At 39.9% G+C, this 19,402-nt stretch overlaps 1 protein-coding gene across 3 annotated transcripts in view; it reads left to right on the top strand.

Moving 5' to 3' along the window:
- The window catches only part of npas3 (neuronal PAS domain protein 3), a 292,717-nt gene that overhangs the window by 102,029 nt on the left and 171,286 nt on the right, over positions 1 to 19,402 (top strand). For all 3 annotated transcript variants that reach the window (XM_032548286.1, XM_032548288.1, XM_032548287.1), the window contains one exon: positions 13,645 to 13,889. In XM_032548286.1, the coding sequence (XP_032404177.1) occupies positions 13,645 to 13,889 (245 nt within the window). The remainder of the gene's footprint in view (positions 1 to 13,644; positions 13,890 to 19,402) is intronic.

Here is a 19,402-nt window from a genome sequence, read left to right as displayed (position 1 = left end):
AAGGTGAAGTGCCTTCTTTGGGTTGGGAAAAGGGTCCTGTCCCAAGTGGAGCAGTTTATGTATGTTTAGGTTTTGTTCAGGAATGAGGGAAATACAGGGCAGTAGATCAATAGGTGAACCGCTGCAGCGTTTTGCTGAGATGTGAGTGCTGTACTAGTCTGTCATGATGAAGAGATAGATGAAGTGATAGTTTCTGCCCAGAAAACTTCCCTAGTGAGACCCAGAGGTGTGAAAGGGACTGTGTCTCTCTGCTGGCCTGAAGGGAACTAGCCCAAGTGGCTGGGCACAGGGAACTCTGGGAGCAGAGGGAGGTCAGGGCCTTATGCTGTTGCCTCAAACTGACTCCAGACTAATGAGAAGGTAAGGATGGATTATAAATTAAATAACTAAAATTGACAAAAAAATTACATAACTGTGATAAACTCTGCTAGCACAAAGCCTGGGCCTTTTGGGCAATTGTAAGATAAAGGATATATATTCTGAAAACCACTCTGTGCTTACTTTGGGAACCTTGTTGGACTTTGTAGTGTTATTAACTCAGTGCAATATTGACAGAATAAAGTTAAAATCTGAATTCATCTGCCTGAAAACTGATGAGTCATCAGTTTTCAGTTGAATAACCTGTAACTCCTGTACGTAGTCAGTCAGGTTCGATTCTAGCTTCTCTCCACATGTCGAAAGGTCTTTGGGTGAAACTCTGAACCCCAAGATGCCCACCAGAAAATATCTGAGGGCTGATGGGTTGATGTGTAGAAAATGCTTTGAGTGATTGTATTATGTTTGGTTGACAACCTTTTTATCCATCAATACATGGTCACATCCCTGTACCAGGTTGGAAGATCTCTTCATTTATCATTTTTTATTTTAAAATATGATTGACCTGAGACATGCTTTCTTTCTTGCACAATGACAATAAAAGGGATTCTGATTCTAAATTATTTGTGAGGGGGAACTTAACTTTTAAGAACGTCTTCATGGAAAAAAAAAAAAACGAAATAAATAATTTGCAGCCTTTTCATTCAGTTGCCTTATTGAAATATGAAAAGCCAGCAGCCAGTGATTGATTTCAAAACATCCCTTTTGGCTTTGGATTTATTAATTTGCTTCATTATTTGTATTTGTTTTGTTTCTGTTGGTGGTTTGACATGTAAAAGTATGTCACAAAGCACGGTACCCTAAAGCCATTAGTTCATATTAATATTCATACTTTGTAATTAATACTCTGAGCTTATATCCATAAAGTTCACATTATTATCCCCATAATATTTATTATCTCATTAGTCAGAGGAGCTTTGGTTAATTGTGCTGTGTGGAACAATAATGAATGTGTGCCTTAAAGTTGGAGATAACTGTTGCTATGAAATTAAATGACAAAATGTCTGGAAGCAAAAATGGATGTTGTAAAAAGTCTGTGAATTATCATATAACTACTTAAATGGTCAGGATATAAAAAAAAAATATTTAAATTTCCTGGATTTATTTGACTAAATAGGGCTTTCATTAACTTAGCTGGATTTTGACATGGATTTTGAATTGAAGTAAAGTTATCTTACAAAAAATTGAAAAACAAAAATGATCATTATAAACGTAAAAAAATATCTTTCCACTGGAAAAGCACTTTAAAAGACATTAAGACATTCAGTTTATAATTCACCATTAGAAATATATTAAACCTCCACTGCATTTGTTATATTGATGTGAAAAATAAACTTACAAATATAAATGGTTCTACTGTGATGCATCTTGTGAATCTGAACACAGACTAAACCTTCTTTACATTCATATTAAATTCATTGTGAACTAAAGTGGCTATTGGGGAATAATGGAACAGTCCTTCATCATCATCAGTTCTATAAAGAATTGTGACTGTCAATAGGTTTGTAGGTGAAGAAAAGAATAACAGGTCTTTCTGCCTAAATCCTGTCTATGTAATGGCATCCACTGATGTTTAAACATGGTTCAAACTAGAATAAGTGCTAGCATAAATACATACAATTTAGCAGCTACTCAGTTCCAACAGGAGGACCCAGGTCGCTAATGTCTTTATACTAGACAGTATCAGTGAGATAAAAAAAAAGCAGATGAGAAGATTGACTGGCATTAAATCATAGCCTATTTCAGTTATTGTATACATAAATTTAGGCATGGCACTATGACAGGCTGGGTTTTTTTTCAACTATGGTATGTGTGCGTGTGCATGTGTATATGTGGGTATGCGTATGTCTGTCAGTGGTTATTTTTCTATTCAATTTGTACATTTTCATTTGGTGTGCATGTAGGTCTATGAAATTCCTAAAACTGCAATGACACATGAACCTTTAACAGTCATTTAAAAACATTTTTAAAAACAAAATCTGCTATGTTAATTTTTTTTATGTCATATTTGTCCCATTAGAAATAATAAAAAATATGATATAAAGATGAATGAAGAATGCATGAAGTGCTCTTATTTTGTCTTATTTTCAGTAGAAAGCACCTGTTAATTTGAGTATTAAAATTGTCCCTTGTTTCCTTTACTCTATGCTGAAAAGGGTTTGAAGGATTTTCTTGTCTTCATTTTGATATTAAGGATTTACAAGACTGAGGAAATCAGTCTTGCAATTGCCTTTAAGTCAAACAATAAACAATAAACAATATCTCTCTTCACAAGTTCCATATTAGGTAATTTACAAAAATGGAGCATGTGGGTGAATATGTAGGGGACAGAAGAGAGATTTGTATTTCTAAATGAACAGAACAGATGATGCTTTTATTCTGAGAAGAGCAAAGTTCCTTTTTCATTAATGAGCCGAACAGCGAATGTCTGAGACACCAGAAGTAAGAAAAGTTGATATTGTTCCAAAATTACCCAAAGTCATACTGAAAGTAATAAATAGTGTTCACATCAGTGTAGTTATATTGAGGCTACTATTAACAATGGACAGATTGGTAGAAGTGATTAACAGCCCACAATCTGTGAACATCTTTCAGTCAAATCCTCCCTTTTGCAATCTGACTTGAATCTAAATGAAATTATTGCACATTTATAATCAATACAAGATGCAGCTCAGTTCTGTTACCTTCTTAGTCTGAGCCTCACAACCTTACTTCATTTTTGTGCCATTGGGATTTCTTTATTTTATTTGGCTCTTTTCATCAGTAGCTATTTGCCCTTCTTCTTTTCTCTCCTTCTTTGCTGTCGTTTCATACTTCTCTGTACGTAGATTGCTTTTGGCACTCCCCTGATCAGTGATCACACACATATAGTGAATAGTGGTGTCATCACCATGGCAATGTCAGCAGGCGGGCCTTAATGCAAAGTGACACTTGTTCTCTGCCTTCCTTTCCCATCGCTATGGAAGCAATTACCCTCCTTCTGAAGGGCCTTTTGTCTCAGTTTGTGTGTGTGTAAGTGTGTGTGTTCTTGTTCTGGCTGGAGTTGACAGGGTGGAACCTTGGCTGTGGGTCATCTGATTGGTTGTATTGAAAGATGTGGCTTAAAAGAAGAAAACAAGGGGAAGAAAAAGTGCATCGCAGGAGGACAGAAGCAAACTGAGGTTAGGAAGAAGTCAATCTTTTGTTTCATTTTCTCTTTGCAACTCTTTAAACGCCTGTCCTTCATTCCTTTTTCAGATAATACTATTTGCCATTTGTGAAGAAACAAGAAACAAATTCAACTGTAAATCAATTAGTCTGCCAGTCTGTCCATCTGTCTATCTGTCTAGCAGAGGCCCAGACTTTCCTCTGTCCAGCTAATGGTCCAGCTCCTCCGGGGGAATCCCAGCGTGTTCCCAGAGCATCAGAGAGACATAGTCCCTCTAGTATGTCCTGGGTGTCTGGGCAGGATGTGTCCTGAACACCTCACCAGGGAGGCGCCCAGGAGGCATTCTAACCAGATGCACGAGCCACCTCAACTGGCTCCTCTACTCTCGGTCCCTCCTGGATGGCCGAGCTTCTCATCCTACTTCTAAGGGTGAGCCCTGACACCCTGCGGAAGAAACTCACTTCTGCCACTTGTATCAGAGATCTTGTTATTTCTGTCACTAACCAAAGCCCATGACTATAAATGATGGTAGGAATGTAGTTGACAGGTCTTCATGCCGTGACAGACTAGACCCCGCATCACTCCAGATGACGCACCAATCCGCCTATCAATCTCCGTCTCCATTTTTCCCTCATTTGTGAACAAGACCCTGAGATACTTAAACTCCTTCACTTGGAATAGAATCTGGTCCTTGACCCAGAGAAGGCATTATATCTTTTTCCACCTCAAGATCATGACCTTGGATTTGGAGGCATTGAGCTTCATCCCAGTTGCTTCACACTCGGCTGTGAACTTCTCCTACGGAAGCTGGTCCAGAGTTCCATAAGCAGGACGAAAATCACGCTGCTCTTCCTGAATCGAAGGAAAAACTATGCGACAGACTCTTCTCTTCAAAACCCTTGATTGGAATTTACCAGAGAGCCTTAGGAGTTTGATCCCCCTATACTTGGAACACACTTTACAGCCCGCTTTTGAAAAGGGAGACCACGACCCCAGTCTGCCAATCCAGGGGGAACCACATTCTGTTACATGTTACAGCCTTAATTCTTATTCCTGTTGTATTAAATTAATCTTTCCTCAAAATTCTGCATACAAATATAAGTCAGGGAGGTACGAAGAACCCCATTGTCACTCTGCCAGAGCTCCACCATTCCTCCGTGGAGAGAGGAGAACCTTCCAGAAGGACAACCATGTCTGCATCAATACATCAGTCAGGCCTTTAAGTAGAGTGGCCAGGCAAAAGACACTCCTTAAAAAGGCTCATGGCAGCCTGTCTGGAGTTTACCTAAAGGCTCCTGAAGGACACTCAAACCCAGAGAGGCAAAATGTAAATGCCAGGTGTCATGCTTGAATAAAACCAGACATCACCATCAGGATCACCAGGCCAATACCGTCCCTGCAAACCTTCAAAACCTAACCTAACCATAGTAATCATACCTCATACCTGTTACTGTTATAGAAAATGATTTGTTAAAAAGATTATATATAAAAAATATAAAAATAAATTTAAAACCGAAAAGCCAAAAAAACCCAAAAAACAATAATCAATATATAGCACAGACTGTTACCAGACCATCTGAAATTATATTATCCGTGAAACACATTTTTGACCTGCAGGACTCTGTAATTTTTTTTTTAAGATTCACTATTTTCCAAAATAGTGAAACTTTAATCAGCTGTTGTTCTGTTGCTCTGGGAAGAGCAGTGCTGGTTTTGTCTTCTCCTCCGGCGTGATACTCACTTCTCAGCAGATGGCGAACTTGGGCTCAATGGAGTTTCTAGCTCGGCCACAGCCAGGGTCAGGGAGCATCTCATCCCATATGGACATTCGTCCTGCAGCCTAATTTTCACATTAACTGCTTCACAAGCTATAGACATCCACAAAATGTCACAAGCCAACATAGGAAATGGTAAAGAGTTTTCCCCCATGCCACATCAACATTACTGACCCAGAATTCAATCCACTTTGGTTTTATATATATATATATATATATATATATATATATATATATATATATATATATATATATATATGTGTGGGTGTGTGCGTGTGTGGGTGTGTGTGTGGGTGTGTGTGTGTATATGAATACTTTACTCTTATTATTTATTTTATTCCAGAAACATCACAGAACCAACTGATTTAGCCTGTATACAAGACTGGATTAGAATATTCCAGTTTCTTTAAGAAAAATCTTACTTTGCCACAATCCCTTCTTCTGAATGAGCATGTAGTGATCTGTATCTGTGAAAATACTATTTTGGGTGTTAATAGTTCTACTTCACCTTTGTCTTGAGTTATAGCAGGCAGAGAACATCATTTTAGGAAATTCAGGTGATTTAATATCTACAGCTGCAGCAGATTTACAAATCTCTTGATATCTTTCTGTGGTTTTTTAAGCTGGTTCAAATAAGTATTAAAAATATATGTCTTCTTTTCTCTAGTGCCATTTCTGTGAGCATTCCATGTGCATACCTAGGAGTTGTGTGCATATGGCAAGCACATGTCACCATAGAAACAGATAGACCCAAGTGAAATCATGTTTGGGGTGGACTGATCTGAAAGTTCAAAAGTAGAGATATAGGAAATAACTGTTGAGGTGAGAGATACAAAGTTATATTATGAAATGTGTGTGTGTGTGTGTGCATGTTTGTGACCAGAATGAATATTCTGGACCTGACCCATTCTTCAACAGCTGAACACATCTGAACCCAGTCGTCGGGGCGACAGGCCGGTAGTCGTGCTTGAAGCAGGCGTGAACCTTACACACCTCCGGACAGATGTTGACAATCTGAGTGAAGATTGGGGCCGATTAACTGGTTAAACTCTAAAAATAGCAAGCTATACCTTTAAAATAACACACTTAATAGAAGTCAATGACAGTTTATCCAGCTACCATTTCAAACCATTTTTAAGATGTGTGATCTTCTTACAAACTTATCATCATCAAGGTTCAGAAATTAATCTGCCTAGTAACAGTCTTCTGTCACATGACTAATAACCAGTGTGACCCCTGGTTAACCTGGTAGTTAAACCCTAACCTCTGCACTGATCCTACTTAAATGCAACTAAAAGACTAACACACACACACACCCCGACACAAACACACTTACAGGAACATGCATCTTTTATTTTGGCTGACAAGCTCTTTATAACGCGTGGACCCACCTCACTGAACTTTATGACTTAATACACAAAAACACACATACACACACACAGCCCACCTGCCACAACAGGTTCTTTAAAACACCATCAAGTCGCCTGGCTGAACTTTACGACAAGGCTTGATTTCATGTTTATAAAACCCAAACGGTGACATACACACAGGCACAAACACAGATCACAGCCACAGTTGCATTTACCTACTCCACCACTACATGATAAATATGTCACTTTGAGTCAAGGTCAAATACGCCTCCTTGTGTACGGACTCACACACATATTCACAATCCTACACACAGCAGACAGACATGAAGACATATTTGTTGTGCCTCAGTGTAATGCTTTCCAATTTTGTGAACAAATAAATTCCATCTGGCTGCCTGCACGTTGCTTTCCCAACACCCGTCATCGCAGGCTTCAGGATCTTCGGTTGTTTTGGGTTTTTCTGGGCTTGTAGTTTTGTTCATTTGTTGTTCTGTGATTGCCTTAGTTATTCCCCTGATTAGATCAGTCTTGTTTCTTTACTTCAGTCTATTCTTAGTTATTATTAGGTAGGTTATACCCTCTTCTTAGTTAGATTTTGTGACAGTTAGATTTGATTTCACAATTTTCTTGTTTGTTTCCTCCTCCTCACTCTTTAGCCATACTCTTTCACTTTCTCTCCCCCACCTGCCTTCTGCTCTCTCCCCTCACACCTGCAACCTGTTAGTTAATCAGCCCCACTCCATTGTTCCAGCATTCACTCTCCCAGTATCAAAATAATACTCTCTGGGCGTGCCGTGGTGGCGTAGTTGTTAGTGCGACCCGTATTTGGAGGCCTTGAGTTCTCGACGCGGCCGTTGTGGGTTCGGCTCCCTGACCCGACGACATTTGCCGCATGTCTTCCCCCCTCTCCTTCCCTGTTTCCTGTTAGCCTATTATCATATAAGGGACACTAGAGCCCACAAAAGACCCCCTGGAGGGGTAAAAAAAATAATAATAATAATAATACTCTCTTTCTCTCGTTATATCCCGTTACTTCTTCTCTGCTTGTTCCTGCTTTTGCACTCAGTGTTCTCCTGTTTTTTTGCAAGACTTTAATTATTATTTCATTAAAATCTCACCCTCAATTTGCTTCTGCTCATCTTCATTTGGATCCAATCAACACACAAACACTTTGAGGGAAGAAACTTTTGTAGCTGCCTGTATTACAGCAAATCCAAAGAGGCCTCTGACTGAAGACATTTTATTGTTGAAAAGCAGTCTCATAAAGAGCTTGGGGTTGTCCATCATTTTCTTGATTTTATTTTTTCAGCATAATCTCCAGATTCATAACAGTTGGTAGAAGTAAAGACTTCTCTGTCCTTTCTTTTAAACAGCTTCACTGTTGAGTCTCCCATCCAGAATGTTGAACAGATGTTTGACTTTACCTTGTTTCCTTGAAACCTCCAATCATCTCCTTTGTTTTGTTCACAGTTAAGATAAGATGATTGTTCCGTCATCATGCCACAAGGCGCTCCACCAGCTCTCTATGCTCAGCCTCTTGTCCATCTCTTATAAACCTGACAACTGCAGAGTCATCTCAGTATTTCTGCAGATGACTGGTGCTGGAAGTGTGAAGTGTACAGAATTTCATTTTTATTCACACCTAAAAAATGATTGAAGATGTTTCCATACTTTTCCACACCTGTATAGCCCACCACAAACCAGTTAGGGAAAACCAGCTTTCAACAGATTTTTTCTCTTTAGAAGCTTTTAGGTGGATCAGCTCAGCTAAATTTGACCCATGTTGCCCTTTCTACCATTTTATAGTGTTACCAATAGATGTTGTGTTTATTCTGTTTTACCACAATATTCTAGTAGCAGAAATGAATTGGATAAAGGAAAAAAAGTAGTTTGGTAATTTTATGAATTATTAATTAATGGGTTCTGTTATTTATAAATTAGCCTTTTGAGATGTAGTTACTAATTAGAACAGCACCAAATAACAACATAGATGACTTATTTAAGTTTACATTTTTATATATATCCAGCTAGAGGTTCACAGTGAGGAGCTCCTTCTGCCGTTACCCTGGTTACGTACCTCTAACTGCAGCTCAGATGAAATTGCCTCTGCTCTGCCCCTTCTGATGATGCTCTTTTACTTTAACTTCCTTCTGGTGTGGGTGGTTGCTGTGGTGATGGCTCTAAGAGCCAGCGCTTTGTAGTGAATCAGAAGAGCCGACTCCCTGCTTTTTTTTCACTTTCCCTGCTAAGCTCTCACGCTCAGTCGCTTGTCAGGACAGAACTTTGTTTTGATTAGCATGGCAGCCTTGTGGCCAATCACCTATGAGGATATGGGGTCATACCATTATGTGAAAACAGAGAGGGGGGACAGTCAGGTGGAGAATCTGTCTGTCCTCGCAGTGAGTTGTCCACGGTGAGGAGAACGTAACCCGCCCATCCATTTAAAATATTACACAAAAAGTAAGAATGGCTGCTTTTGTAACAGAACAAATACATACAATTAGACAAGTATAAGTTCATAAAGTTAAGCTACAATCTGAGGCTATGAGGCTTTGTTGACTTATTTTACTACAGTTCTGCAGTTGGAAGTTCCACTGCAGACAGAAACTCTAAGGCTGACATTTTTAAACTATCATCTTGTTTCCCCTCCTTCTTACTGCTTGTACCACACTAAAAGACCCAAGTACCACTAACATGGGTCTGCTGCCACTTGTACCCATGCCATGCTCACACACACACACAGACTTGTACGCTGCAGAGCTTTCGTCAAAGCTTGCACTATTCTTACAGATAGGTGGGTCCTCTGTTGTTATTTGCTTTTGAAGTAACTTTTTAAACAGAAAACTTTAGCTTATGACATCCATCATGATAACTGTTACAGATATAGAAGCATTGCATGCCAAGTACTTAGATGGGTGTCTCAATATTTTGGGTAAAATAATCTTATTTATTTGTTGTTATTTATTCTTTTGCTACAAAGTGAAGCAACAAATTAAACATCCGCTAAGAGCGGGTATTTCATAGTTTTTGCCAAGTGGATAAAATTATCAAAGTGAACTTGTTCTAGTTCAAAGTAAAAATGCAGCATTAGGTCTCAGACAATGATGTCTTCACTTTATCTTTGGTATAGATGTTAGTGGAGGGACGCAGCTTTGGAGATCCAAGCACAGAGAGGATGAACTTGTTGCTGTGCAGCAGAAGGTTTGAAAGGCAGTGACTGAATAATAATGAATCTAAAGGAAGGCGACTGTAGGGACTGTCTTCCTGGGAGGATCCTCTCAGATAGGTCGTTGGATGAGCAGAGAGGTTGAAATTAGGAACTAAGTGATTTTGACAGTGTGGGAAAGTGGAAGTGACACAGAGACTACAGCAGAAAGGATAATCCATATCTTCTAAAACAGAATCTAGAGAGAGGTAAGGAACACATGCAGCTTTCTGAACACTCTGCAATGTTCAGTTTTGGATCCTGCGTGGATGATTAAAGCAAAAGCAAAAACATAAACATTACTAATAATTTGCTCATTGTGTTATTTCTGATACAGCTAATTGTCTGTGAACTTTGAACTCAAATACAAACAATTTATGGCGGTTGTGTTTTGCACCGACTTCCAAACCTACTTTTATGTCCTGGATTGTTTTGAATAGTTTTTTTTTAGGTTTGATTGTTCTGTGTCCCTTAGTCTCTTTCTTTGATTAGATCAGTCTTGTTTCTGTTTTACTTTAGTACAATCCTGCTTAATGTTTCTAGTTATGTTTATTTCTTGTCTCTAGTTATCCATTGTTTCCCTAGTTTAATTCTGGTTTTTAGGTCTGGTTATTTTTAGTTAGATTCATTTCCTAATCTCTTGTGTACTGTTCCTTGCCCCCTGTGCCATTCTCTCTCTCTCTCTCTCTCTCTATCTCTCTCTTCAGCTTGCCTTCTGCTCTCTCCCCTCATGCCTGCAGCCCATTAACTCATTAGCCCAGGTCTTTGTTCCAGCATTCACCCTCTCAGTATGTAAACACTCTTGCTCACACTCCTGGCTGGTTGCTCCTGTTGTGCCCAGTTATTTTCCTTACCTCTGTCCCCTGCCAGCTTATTCCTTGGATTTATGGTTTTGTTCTGCTCTGGGTCCCTGTCGTGTTTTGTAGCTTTAGATTTTTTATTTTTTTTATTTTTCATGATCAACATGATCCATGCTCCCAGCTAATGCCTGCATTTTGCTCCATCCTAAAACTCACACACCATGACACCTACAATAATACAAAGCCATAAACTTCTACAATGTTGTACCATTGTCTCATGTTTTTTGGTAATGACCATGATTTTCACAAAACATTCCAGGGAGCAAGTACTTTGACTTGAACCTTACAGAACTTTTTATTATTTTTGTCAGTAAATGTGAAAGTGGAATAGTCTTATGGGAAGCGGAGTTACTGTCCTCTACTGTCGGTTCCTGACATTCACTGTGCCTCAGCCAGTCACCAAAACGATGCTACTGTCTTGTAGCCTGGACTGTTTTGTTCTAAGAGAATATTGAGGTTGACTGTGTCAAAAGCAGCACTGAGACCTAGTCGAACCAGAACAGACACAAGTCCATCACTGAAGTCAAGAGAATATTAGTAACTTTCAACAGTGTTTCAGATGAGCTCTGAAACCTGACTAAAGCTCCTCAGACAAGTCATTACTATTTAAATGCTCACACACTTGATTGGAAATATTATTTTTTATTTTAGATAGGAAAGGAAGATTAGATATAGATCTGTAATTAAATCGAGAGAAGGTTTCTTAAGTAAAGGTTTAATTACAGCTACCTTAAAAGCTTGTGGTACATGTCCATTTACTGATGATAGAGTAATCATTTTTAAAATAGGGGCAGTAATCACAGGGGACACTTTAAATAATTTGGTTGGGACGAGGTCCAATATGCAAGTTAAAGGTTTAGATGTAGCTAATATTTTTGATAACTCAGAAAGCTCAGCTACATCCAAACAGTCCGAACACGGATCAAGTTCTACAGTTGCATTCAGTTCTACATCACTTACTGAGGATGAAGTAATGATATACTGCAGGATACCAACCAAATTATTTCAAATAAAATTAATTTTATTTGATAGGCAGCATAGCAATACTTATACTTTTTTCTGTCATAAGAAAAAAGATTGTGACAGTCTGGCAAAATAACATGAACAGTCATGATGCAATGGGATACTGTGAATTCTACCGAGTGATCTGAGAATACCAGTGATGTGGTGCTTATGAACGATCCAATTCTTTTGAATGGCTCTTTAGCCTCTCAGGTTTCAGTTAGTGAGAGCTGTTCTTTGTTTTTTATGACTTTGCTTGTTTATAATGATCTGCACATGCTGCAGTAACTATCATATCATGTAAGCATTCTGAGTGCATGCTCATTTCACTGTTGGCTTTCATCACATTTCATGGCAGCAGACATGTGCAACCTGGCTGCAATATTCACTATTTACTTATTTTGCATTTAAAAATCTCCTAGATTGTCAGGTTTCTATTTACTTAGAAATGTATTGCATCTGTGTGTAGGCATCTTTTTCATGTGTTTTTGTGTTAATTACTTCCTGTGTTGTCTCGTCTTCCCCTTGATTGCCCTAGCTGACTCTAGTTTCCCCTGATTACCTTCCCTGTGTATTTAAACCTACCCGTGTCTCTTGTTTGCGTCGGATCCTAGTCTTAAGTTGTATATCAGATGACTTTGTCAGTCCTGTTGAGTTACTACCAGTTGCTACCAGTATCAGAACTATTGCTTACTCACCTGTGCTGCCTGAACCTTGTACTCTTTTGGATTTCATTAAAACCATCTAATCACACCACAACCTGAGTTCACCAAGCCTCCATCCTCACCAACAACTGCAAATTGTGACACTGTAGGTAGTTTAATTGGTAGAAAGAGAAAATATTCTGCAAATGGAAATCATTGAATTTGTTTCTATTTACTGTATGATTAATTGAGTATAAAACAGACCAGTAGAAAACAATTAAAACAGAAATATGGGTTTAATGAAAAGTGCATGTAATACCTGTTTAAAGGTTGCTAATTTCAAAATGTACTTTTAATTCTTTATACAGAGCATAGGATGTTGATGCTGTAAAGTGCCTTAACAAATTAATAAAGAAAATCTTGCAACTTCTAATCTGACAAAAGAAGTTAGTTAAAAAAGCAGCAAATTTCCTTCTCTCCATTTATTGTTTATGCTCCCTGATATGTGAATGGGAAACAATATGAAAATGATATTCTTGGCCAGATGACAGTCATTTTTCATCTCTAGCCCTAAACAAGTCCCCCAACAAGTGTGTGTGCTATCTCTCCATCTCATCCCCTCATTCCGTCCCCCTGTTTCTTTTTTTCCAGTAAAAATTAATCACCTGTCTTCCTGTCTGTGTGTATGCATGTGTGCACGTGTGTGTAGCCAACAGGAAGCCCACAGAGGTTTTTAGCAGCTGATTTATTGCCAGGTTAATTCATAATGGCGTCCTATGATGATGAGCGGCCGCAGGAAAAAGTGTTTGTCACAGTTGTTGTTCAAGGGTGAGAGAGAAAGTAAACAGAGTTATTCTTTGATGTAAAGTAACAGAGTTGAACGTAAAATTTTATGAATAAGAAATTCAGGAAAACCTTAAAGCCTGAATGTCATTACTTTGTGGTGTAGCTTAGTTATAATGAGCAAATTTTTAAGTTTTGTCTGAAGGAGTCAAAGTTTAATCAATGTGAAAGAAAGGACTGCTGTGAAAAGTTAGCTTTTAGCCAAGTTTAGGTTTTATTTTATTCTGTCGTTTACCCAAATGCAACACAATAACTAAAATCTGCATTAAAATTACATCAGAGACACATTATTTGATAAAGAACTTAATGCACTAATCTGATTTTTTTTTTCTGTGTTGTAGACATTTTCTACTAAATCACATTTGTCATATCATCTTCATAATTAGATTCCTTACATTGCTCTGTGGTTGCTGTGTGTCCAGGCTGCAGGCTCTCCGGAAGGAGAAGTCAAGGGACGCTGCAAGGTCACGGCGAGGGAAAGAGAACTTTGAATTCTATGAATTAGCCAAGATGCTGCCGCTGCCCGGTGCTATCACCAGCCAGCTGGACAAGGCCTCCATCATCCGCCTCACAATCAGCTACCTGAAGATGAGGGACTTTGCCAACCAAGGGGATCCACCATGGAACCTGCGGATTGAGGGACCCCCGCCCAACACCTCAGTGAAAGGTAGGGTTCACACTTTTAGTAATGTCCGGTAATCTGTCCGGACATTACCGATGTACCGATCGATCGGCCACCGATCATAATCGACCGATTTCCGTGAAAAAGTGTATGATCGGTGATCGCTGATCACGGTCTCCTGTTGGCGATCACCAAAACCGATCACATTTATCTCACTTCGCAGCCGGCTTGTGCAGCTGATCTCATCTTTCCTTCACACTGCGCAAGCGCGCGGCAACAAATCCTGTCGTGTGGAACTTTAACGCTCTGAAAGTGAATGGGGGAAGTTTGCGTGTTGCGACGGAAAATTACCTCGGAGGTGAAGCACATCAAAATGCATCAACACAACAAATCTAATATGGCATTTAAAAAACAAGCACTTGACGGAGTTTGGCTATATCGAGGCTCAATGCAAGAACAAAAGGACATCTGGAGCGGCCAGATAGCAGGTAAAGCAGCGCACAACTACCAACACTCACCCGGATTAGCATCACGGTCAGAAAGCTAAACAAATAACCAGAAAAAGAATTCAAGTCTTCGAGCTAACGGTGCAAGACACTGGTTCTGCTCTCGCTGTTGAACCGCTGCTAATGCTACTGGTAGTAATATTTCACAAACAAAGCGCCGCTCAATCTCCATGCGCAGTGAACTCTCACACTGCTTAAAGCTGCAGCAGGTAACGTAAACAACAATAACAACATAAAATTCACATATTAAAACTTTCGCCATTTCCGAACATGGCAGATAATTTATTAAAAAATAAATAAATAACAATTGATCTCCTCTGCCTCCTCCCTGTGTTTTGCAGAATTACTCAACTATGTCAGAACCAGCCAATCAGAACCAGGATTAATCTGCTAACCGTGTTCTCAGGAAGTTTGGATTTAGTAACTCAGGATTGTTTACTTTGATGCAACTTGCATTTGACTTTGAATGAATGTTTCGCTCTTTTACTAGACATTATTTGATACAAGTGTTATGAGATTTATTTGACTCATGTATAATTTAGGGTACTGAGAACCTTGCTGTTAAATATTATATTACTGCTTTCAGGTTTTTCAGTTGTCCTTTTGACTGAGTAGCTGCTGCATTGTGCCTGCAAGTATTTTGCATGTTTCATGTCTAAATTAGGTGAATTTATTACCAGAACATTTTTTAATTTTGCCAGATCACATAGCAGCATTTATACCTAATGCAAAAAATCAACAACCAATTCAGGTGATCAGCAAAGATTGGCCTCATGGGTGATCTGTATCAGCAGCAAAAAACCTGATCGGAGCATCCTTAATATATATATATATGGATGTTTTACCTTTTATTTGTAAGAAATACATTAAAACCCAAGTAAGAATCCTACAAGGAAGTAGTCTTCCAGGGTTTTTTGGTGTGGATGCTTTTGGGGAGTCAGCAGAGAACACATATGTCAGACTTAAGGGTGCTGAACTGATTGCAGTTTTCTGGACAATCACTGATTACTGATCTTTAAAAAGCCTGACCTGCTGATTTCGATTTTAGCCAATACCATTTTTTTTGCCTGAAATGTTGCTAAAGATAGTAAGTCAGTGAGTTGGCAACAGTGGGGTGACTGTTGTTAACTGTAAATATGCAGACGTCACCTGATGGGCTGGTCAGTCAGTCAAACCTCTCATTGCAGAGCAGAACAGGATTGTGGCTGATTTTTAGACCTTTGCCAATTTAGCTAAGATCAGTGGATAAGATCGGATTCACATGTAAGTATCAGCTGATCACCAATCTCCCAAAATTAAGAAAATCGGGGGAAATAAATTGTCTGGCTGATTTATCTGTGCACCTCTAGTCAGAAGAAATAGTAAGAATAAAACTTGTGGCCTGAAATTGGAGATTTGGATCTCATTGCTCATATGTATAGTGACAATAAAAGCATTCTGTTATTTTATTCAGTCACACAGGAAAACTGACAAATTGGGAAATTTAATTGGGATTTTTTAAAATATACTAAATATGGTCCATTCATATCTTTTGGACCTTTTTTGATCATTTTTACCCCTGTAAGACTTTTTCATACCACTTTTATTGGAGCACATTGCCATTTGCATTTCTGAAACAAAGACAGTTGTCCAAATTGTGAGTATAATCCTGCTGTTGCTTTTTTATTTTAGAATTTAAACATTATTTCAATTGCATATGCAGAGGTTAATAAACAAAATTCTAAGAGGTCCGTCCCATTCGTTCTGCATTGCAGTGAGGACAGCCTGCCCAGAAATCACACCAAACCGAGATTTCTGGGAGGAGGGAAAAATGACAGGTTTTTTTTTTTCAGATTGACCTCTTATGTGATCAGGAATCTACCTGAAACCACCAGTGAGGGTAGTGGATGGTATGGCACCAGTAATGCCTTTTGCATTTTCAACACATACCAAGAATATTGCAGGAAGAATATTCCAAACAGCCGTCTTCCAATCAGAGAGGAGCCCATTTTAGCAAAACCTGGATAATTTCCTCACTAAAAATGTAGATATGCGTGTGTTATATCAGAATTATAAATGAACAGTTGTTAATTTTCACAGCAAAAGCACACCCACACACACACATCCTTGTACTTCTGTACAATCAAGGTTTGCATTGACTTCCATTCATTTTAGTAACTGCATGCATGCCTAACCCAGACATTATCTCTAAGCCTAACCCTTACTACTCTATTCCTTAGTCTTATTCACACCACACCTCCACACCGAACTAGTAGAATGCAGAAGAACAGTGAGAATCAGGAAAATGCCCACACTTTGCACAAATGACCAGCCTGTTGATAAATACTGTGAAAGTTGTCCTTTATACAAACACACACCCCCACGCGCCTACGCACACACACCTACACACACCCACACACACACACACACACACACACATCTTTTCATGAAGCATGTATTTTTGTAGAAAAATCAAAGTAACTTGATTTCATCCATCCATCCATCTTCTTCCGCTTCTCCGAGGTCAGGGGTAGCAGCTTCAGAAGGGAGGCCCAGACTTCCCTCTCCCCGGCCACTTCTTCTAGCTGTTCCGGGGGAATCCCGAGGCGTTCCCAGGCCAGCCGAGAGACATAGTCCCTCCAGCGTGTCTTGGGTCTTCCCCGGGGCCTCCTCCCGGTGGGACGTACCCGGAACACCTCACCAGGGAGGCGTCCAGGAGGCATCCTGACCAGATGCCCGAGCCACCTCAACTGGCTCCTCTCGATGTGAAGGAGCAACGGCTCTACTCTGAGTCCCTCCCGGATGACTGAGCTTCTCACCCTATCTCTAAGGGAGAGCCCAGCCACCCTACGGAGAAAACCCACTTCGGCTGCTTGTATCCGCGATCTCGTTCTTTCGGTCATGACCCAAAGCTCATGACCATAGATGAGGGTGGGAACGTAGATCGACCGGTAAATCGAGAGCTTTGCTTTGTGGCTCAGCTCTCTCTTCACCACGACGGACCGGTACAGCGCCCGCTTGACGGCAGACGCTGCGCCAATCCGCCTGTCGATCTCCCGCTCCCTTCTTCCCCCATTCGTGAACCAGATCCCGAGATACTTGAACTCCTCCACCTGGGGCAGGACACCCCCCTTGACCCGGAGAAGGCACTCTAAAAAAAAACAACTTGATTTCAGATTGAAAGAATTAAGCTTACATTTAACCCAGTTCTTGTGTGTGAGTCTTTGACTGTTTGTCCTCCATGTCATTTTCATTACGGCCTGTTTGTCTTTAAATAAACCTCATTCTTATGAGGCTGAACATACTGGAAGACGTGAAAGGTTTACTGCATGTGATGCTGCTGTGACTGCTTGGCGCTTTAAGCAGCTATCACACAACAATGAAACATTGTAGAAACACACACTCACATAGACAGCCAGCCTCTGCACTAAGTGATTTTCTGTGAAAAGAACATTAAGCTTTGATGAATTTCTGCCTGGAGTACCAGAATACACACAGCTCTTGTGAATCTAAGTGGAATTTGCCTTTGAAATTGGTCCTTTGTGCAACACACTTAGAGTAGAAGTGGGGTATTTGCTTTAAAAAGGGCTTTTGGGCTTGTAGGGATGACCTGTGAATGAAAGCTTAGCGTCTGAAGTTTCTGGTGTAGAGTGTGGGAATTTAAAGGTGGAATATGTACTAGAACATGATTTAAGTCCATGGGTGATGAGATTAGTGTCTGTGTTTGTGATGTGTGTATTACATTTGTGTAGAGGTATTTCCACACACGTGTTCGTCCCATATATGATCATACACACACTCCTTCTCTAGTACCAGATGGCAGCATTGTTGTCAGTGCTTTGAAGAAGCACATGCATTTTAATGAACACAACAGATAGGCAAATACTACACTTGTGTGTGTGCGGGGGTGGGCGTGGCGGTGTGTGTGTGTCTGCTACATGTAGATTGACACAATTTGGACAGATGGTCTAGTTCATGAAGTTGCACTATTTGTGTAAACTTTTGCCTCTGGTTTGCACGTGCTGTCTAAGTCTCTACTCCGTTCACAGAGCTAATAGCTTGATCCAGATTGGAAAATTGAAACATCAAGTCCAGCAAATGTGAGGAATATGCCTCTGTCTTTACATCAGGTCACAGTTGTCCCCTGTTTAGGAATAAACACACTCCAAAACCGCAGAACCTGGCTGTAGAATGGAGGATGCATATTTAGGATTATTCCATGTGGTTGTTTCTAGTGCACAGCTGCAGCTTACAAAGTCATTCTGGTGACTGATCCATTTAACTGACTCACCAGGTTCCAGGGAGAAAGTCAAGTATAAATTAATGTTAAAATACACTGCCTGGCCAAAAAAAAAGTCGCCACCTGGATTTAACTAAGCAAATAGGTACAAGCCTCCTATTGGATAAGTACTGCATAGGCGATTATCTTTCAGCTGGCAACAAGTTATTTAACCCCAGCTGATGCAATGAGTAACTCCTCATTTCTTAAACAACCATGGTAAAAGACACATCCTGTGGTCGTGGAAAAGACGCTAGTCTGTTTAAGAAGGGTCAAATCATTGGCATGCATCAAGCAGAGAAAACATCTAAGGAGATTGCAGAAACTACTAGAATTGGGTTAAGAACTGTCCAATGCATCATTAAAAACTGGAAGGATGGTGGGGAACCATCGTCTTCCAGGAAGAAATGTGGTCGGAAAAAAATCCTGAATGATCGTGATCGGCGATTACTTAAACGTTTGGTCAAATCAAATCGAAGAAAAACAACAGCAGAACTCAGGAGTATGTTTAATTGTGAACGCAAAAGCATTTCCACACGCACAATGCGAAGGGAACTCAAGGGGTTGGGATTGAACAGCTGTGTAGCCGTAAGAAAACCTCTAATCAGTAAGGCTAACCAGAAAAAAAGGCTTCAGTTTGCTAGGGAGCATAAAGATTGGACTCTGGAGGAATGGAAGAGGGTCATGTGGTCTGATGAGTCCAGATTTACCCTGTTCCAGAGTGATGGGCGCATCAGGGTAAGAAGAGAGGCAGGTGAAGTGATGCACCCATCATGCCTAGTGCCTACTGTACA

This window comes from Xiphophorus hellerii, chromosome 19 (assembly GCF_003331165.1).
Source record: "Xiphophorus hellerii strain 12219 chromosome 19, Xiphophorus_hellerii-4.1, whole genome shotgun sequence".
In the NCBI taxonomy this organism is placed as follows: domain Eukaryota; kingdom Metazoa; phylum Chordata; class Actinopteri; order Cyprinodontiformes; family Poeciliidae; genus Xiphophorus; species Xiphophorus hellerii.
This window is presented reverse-complemented; position numbering and strand designations above follow the sequence as displayed.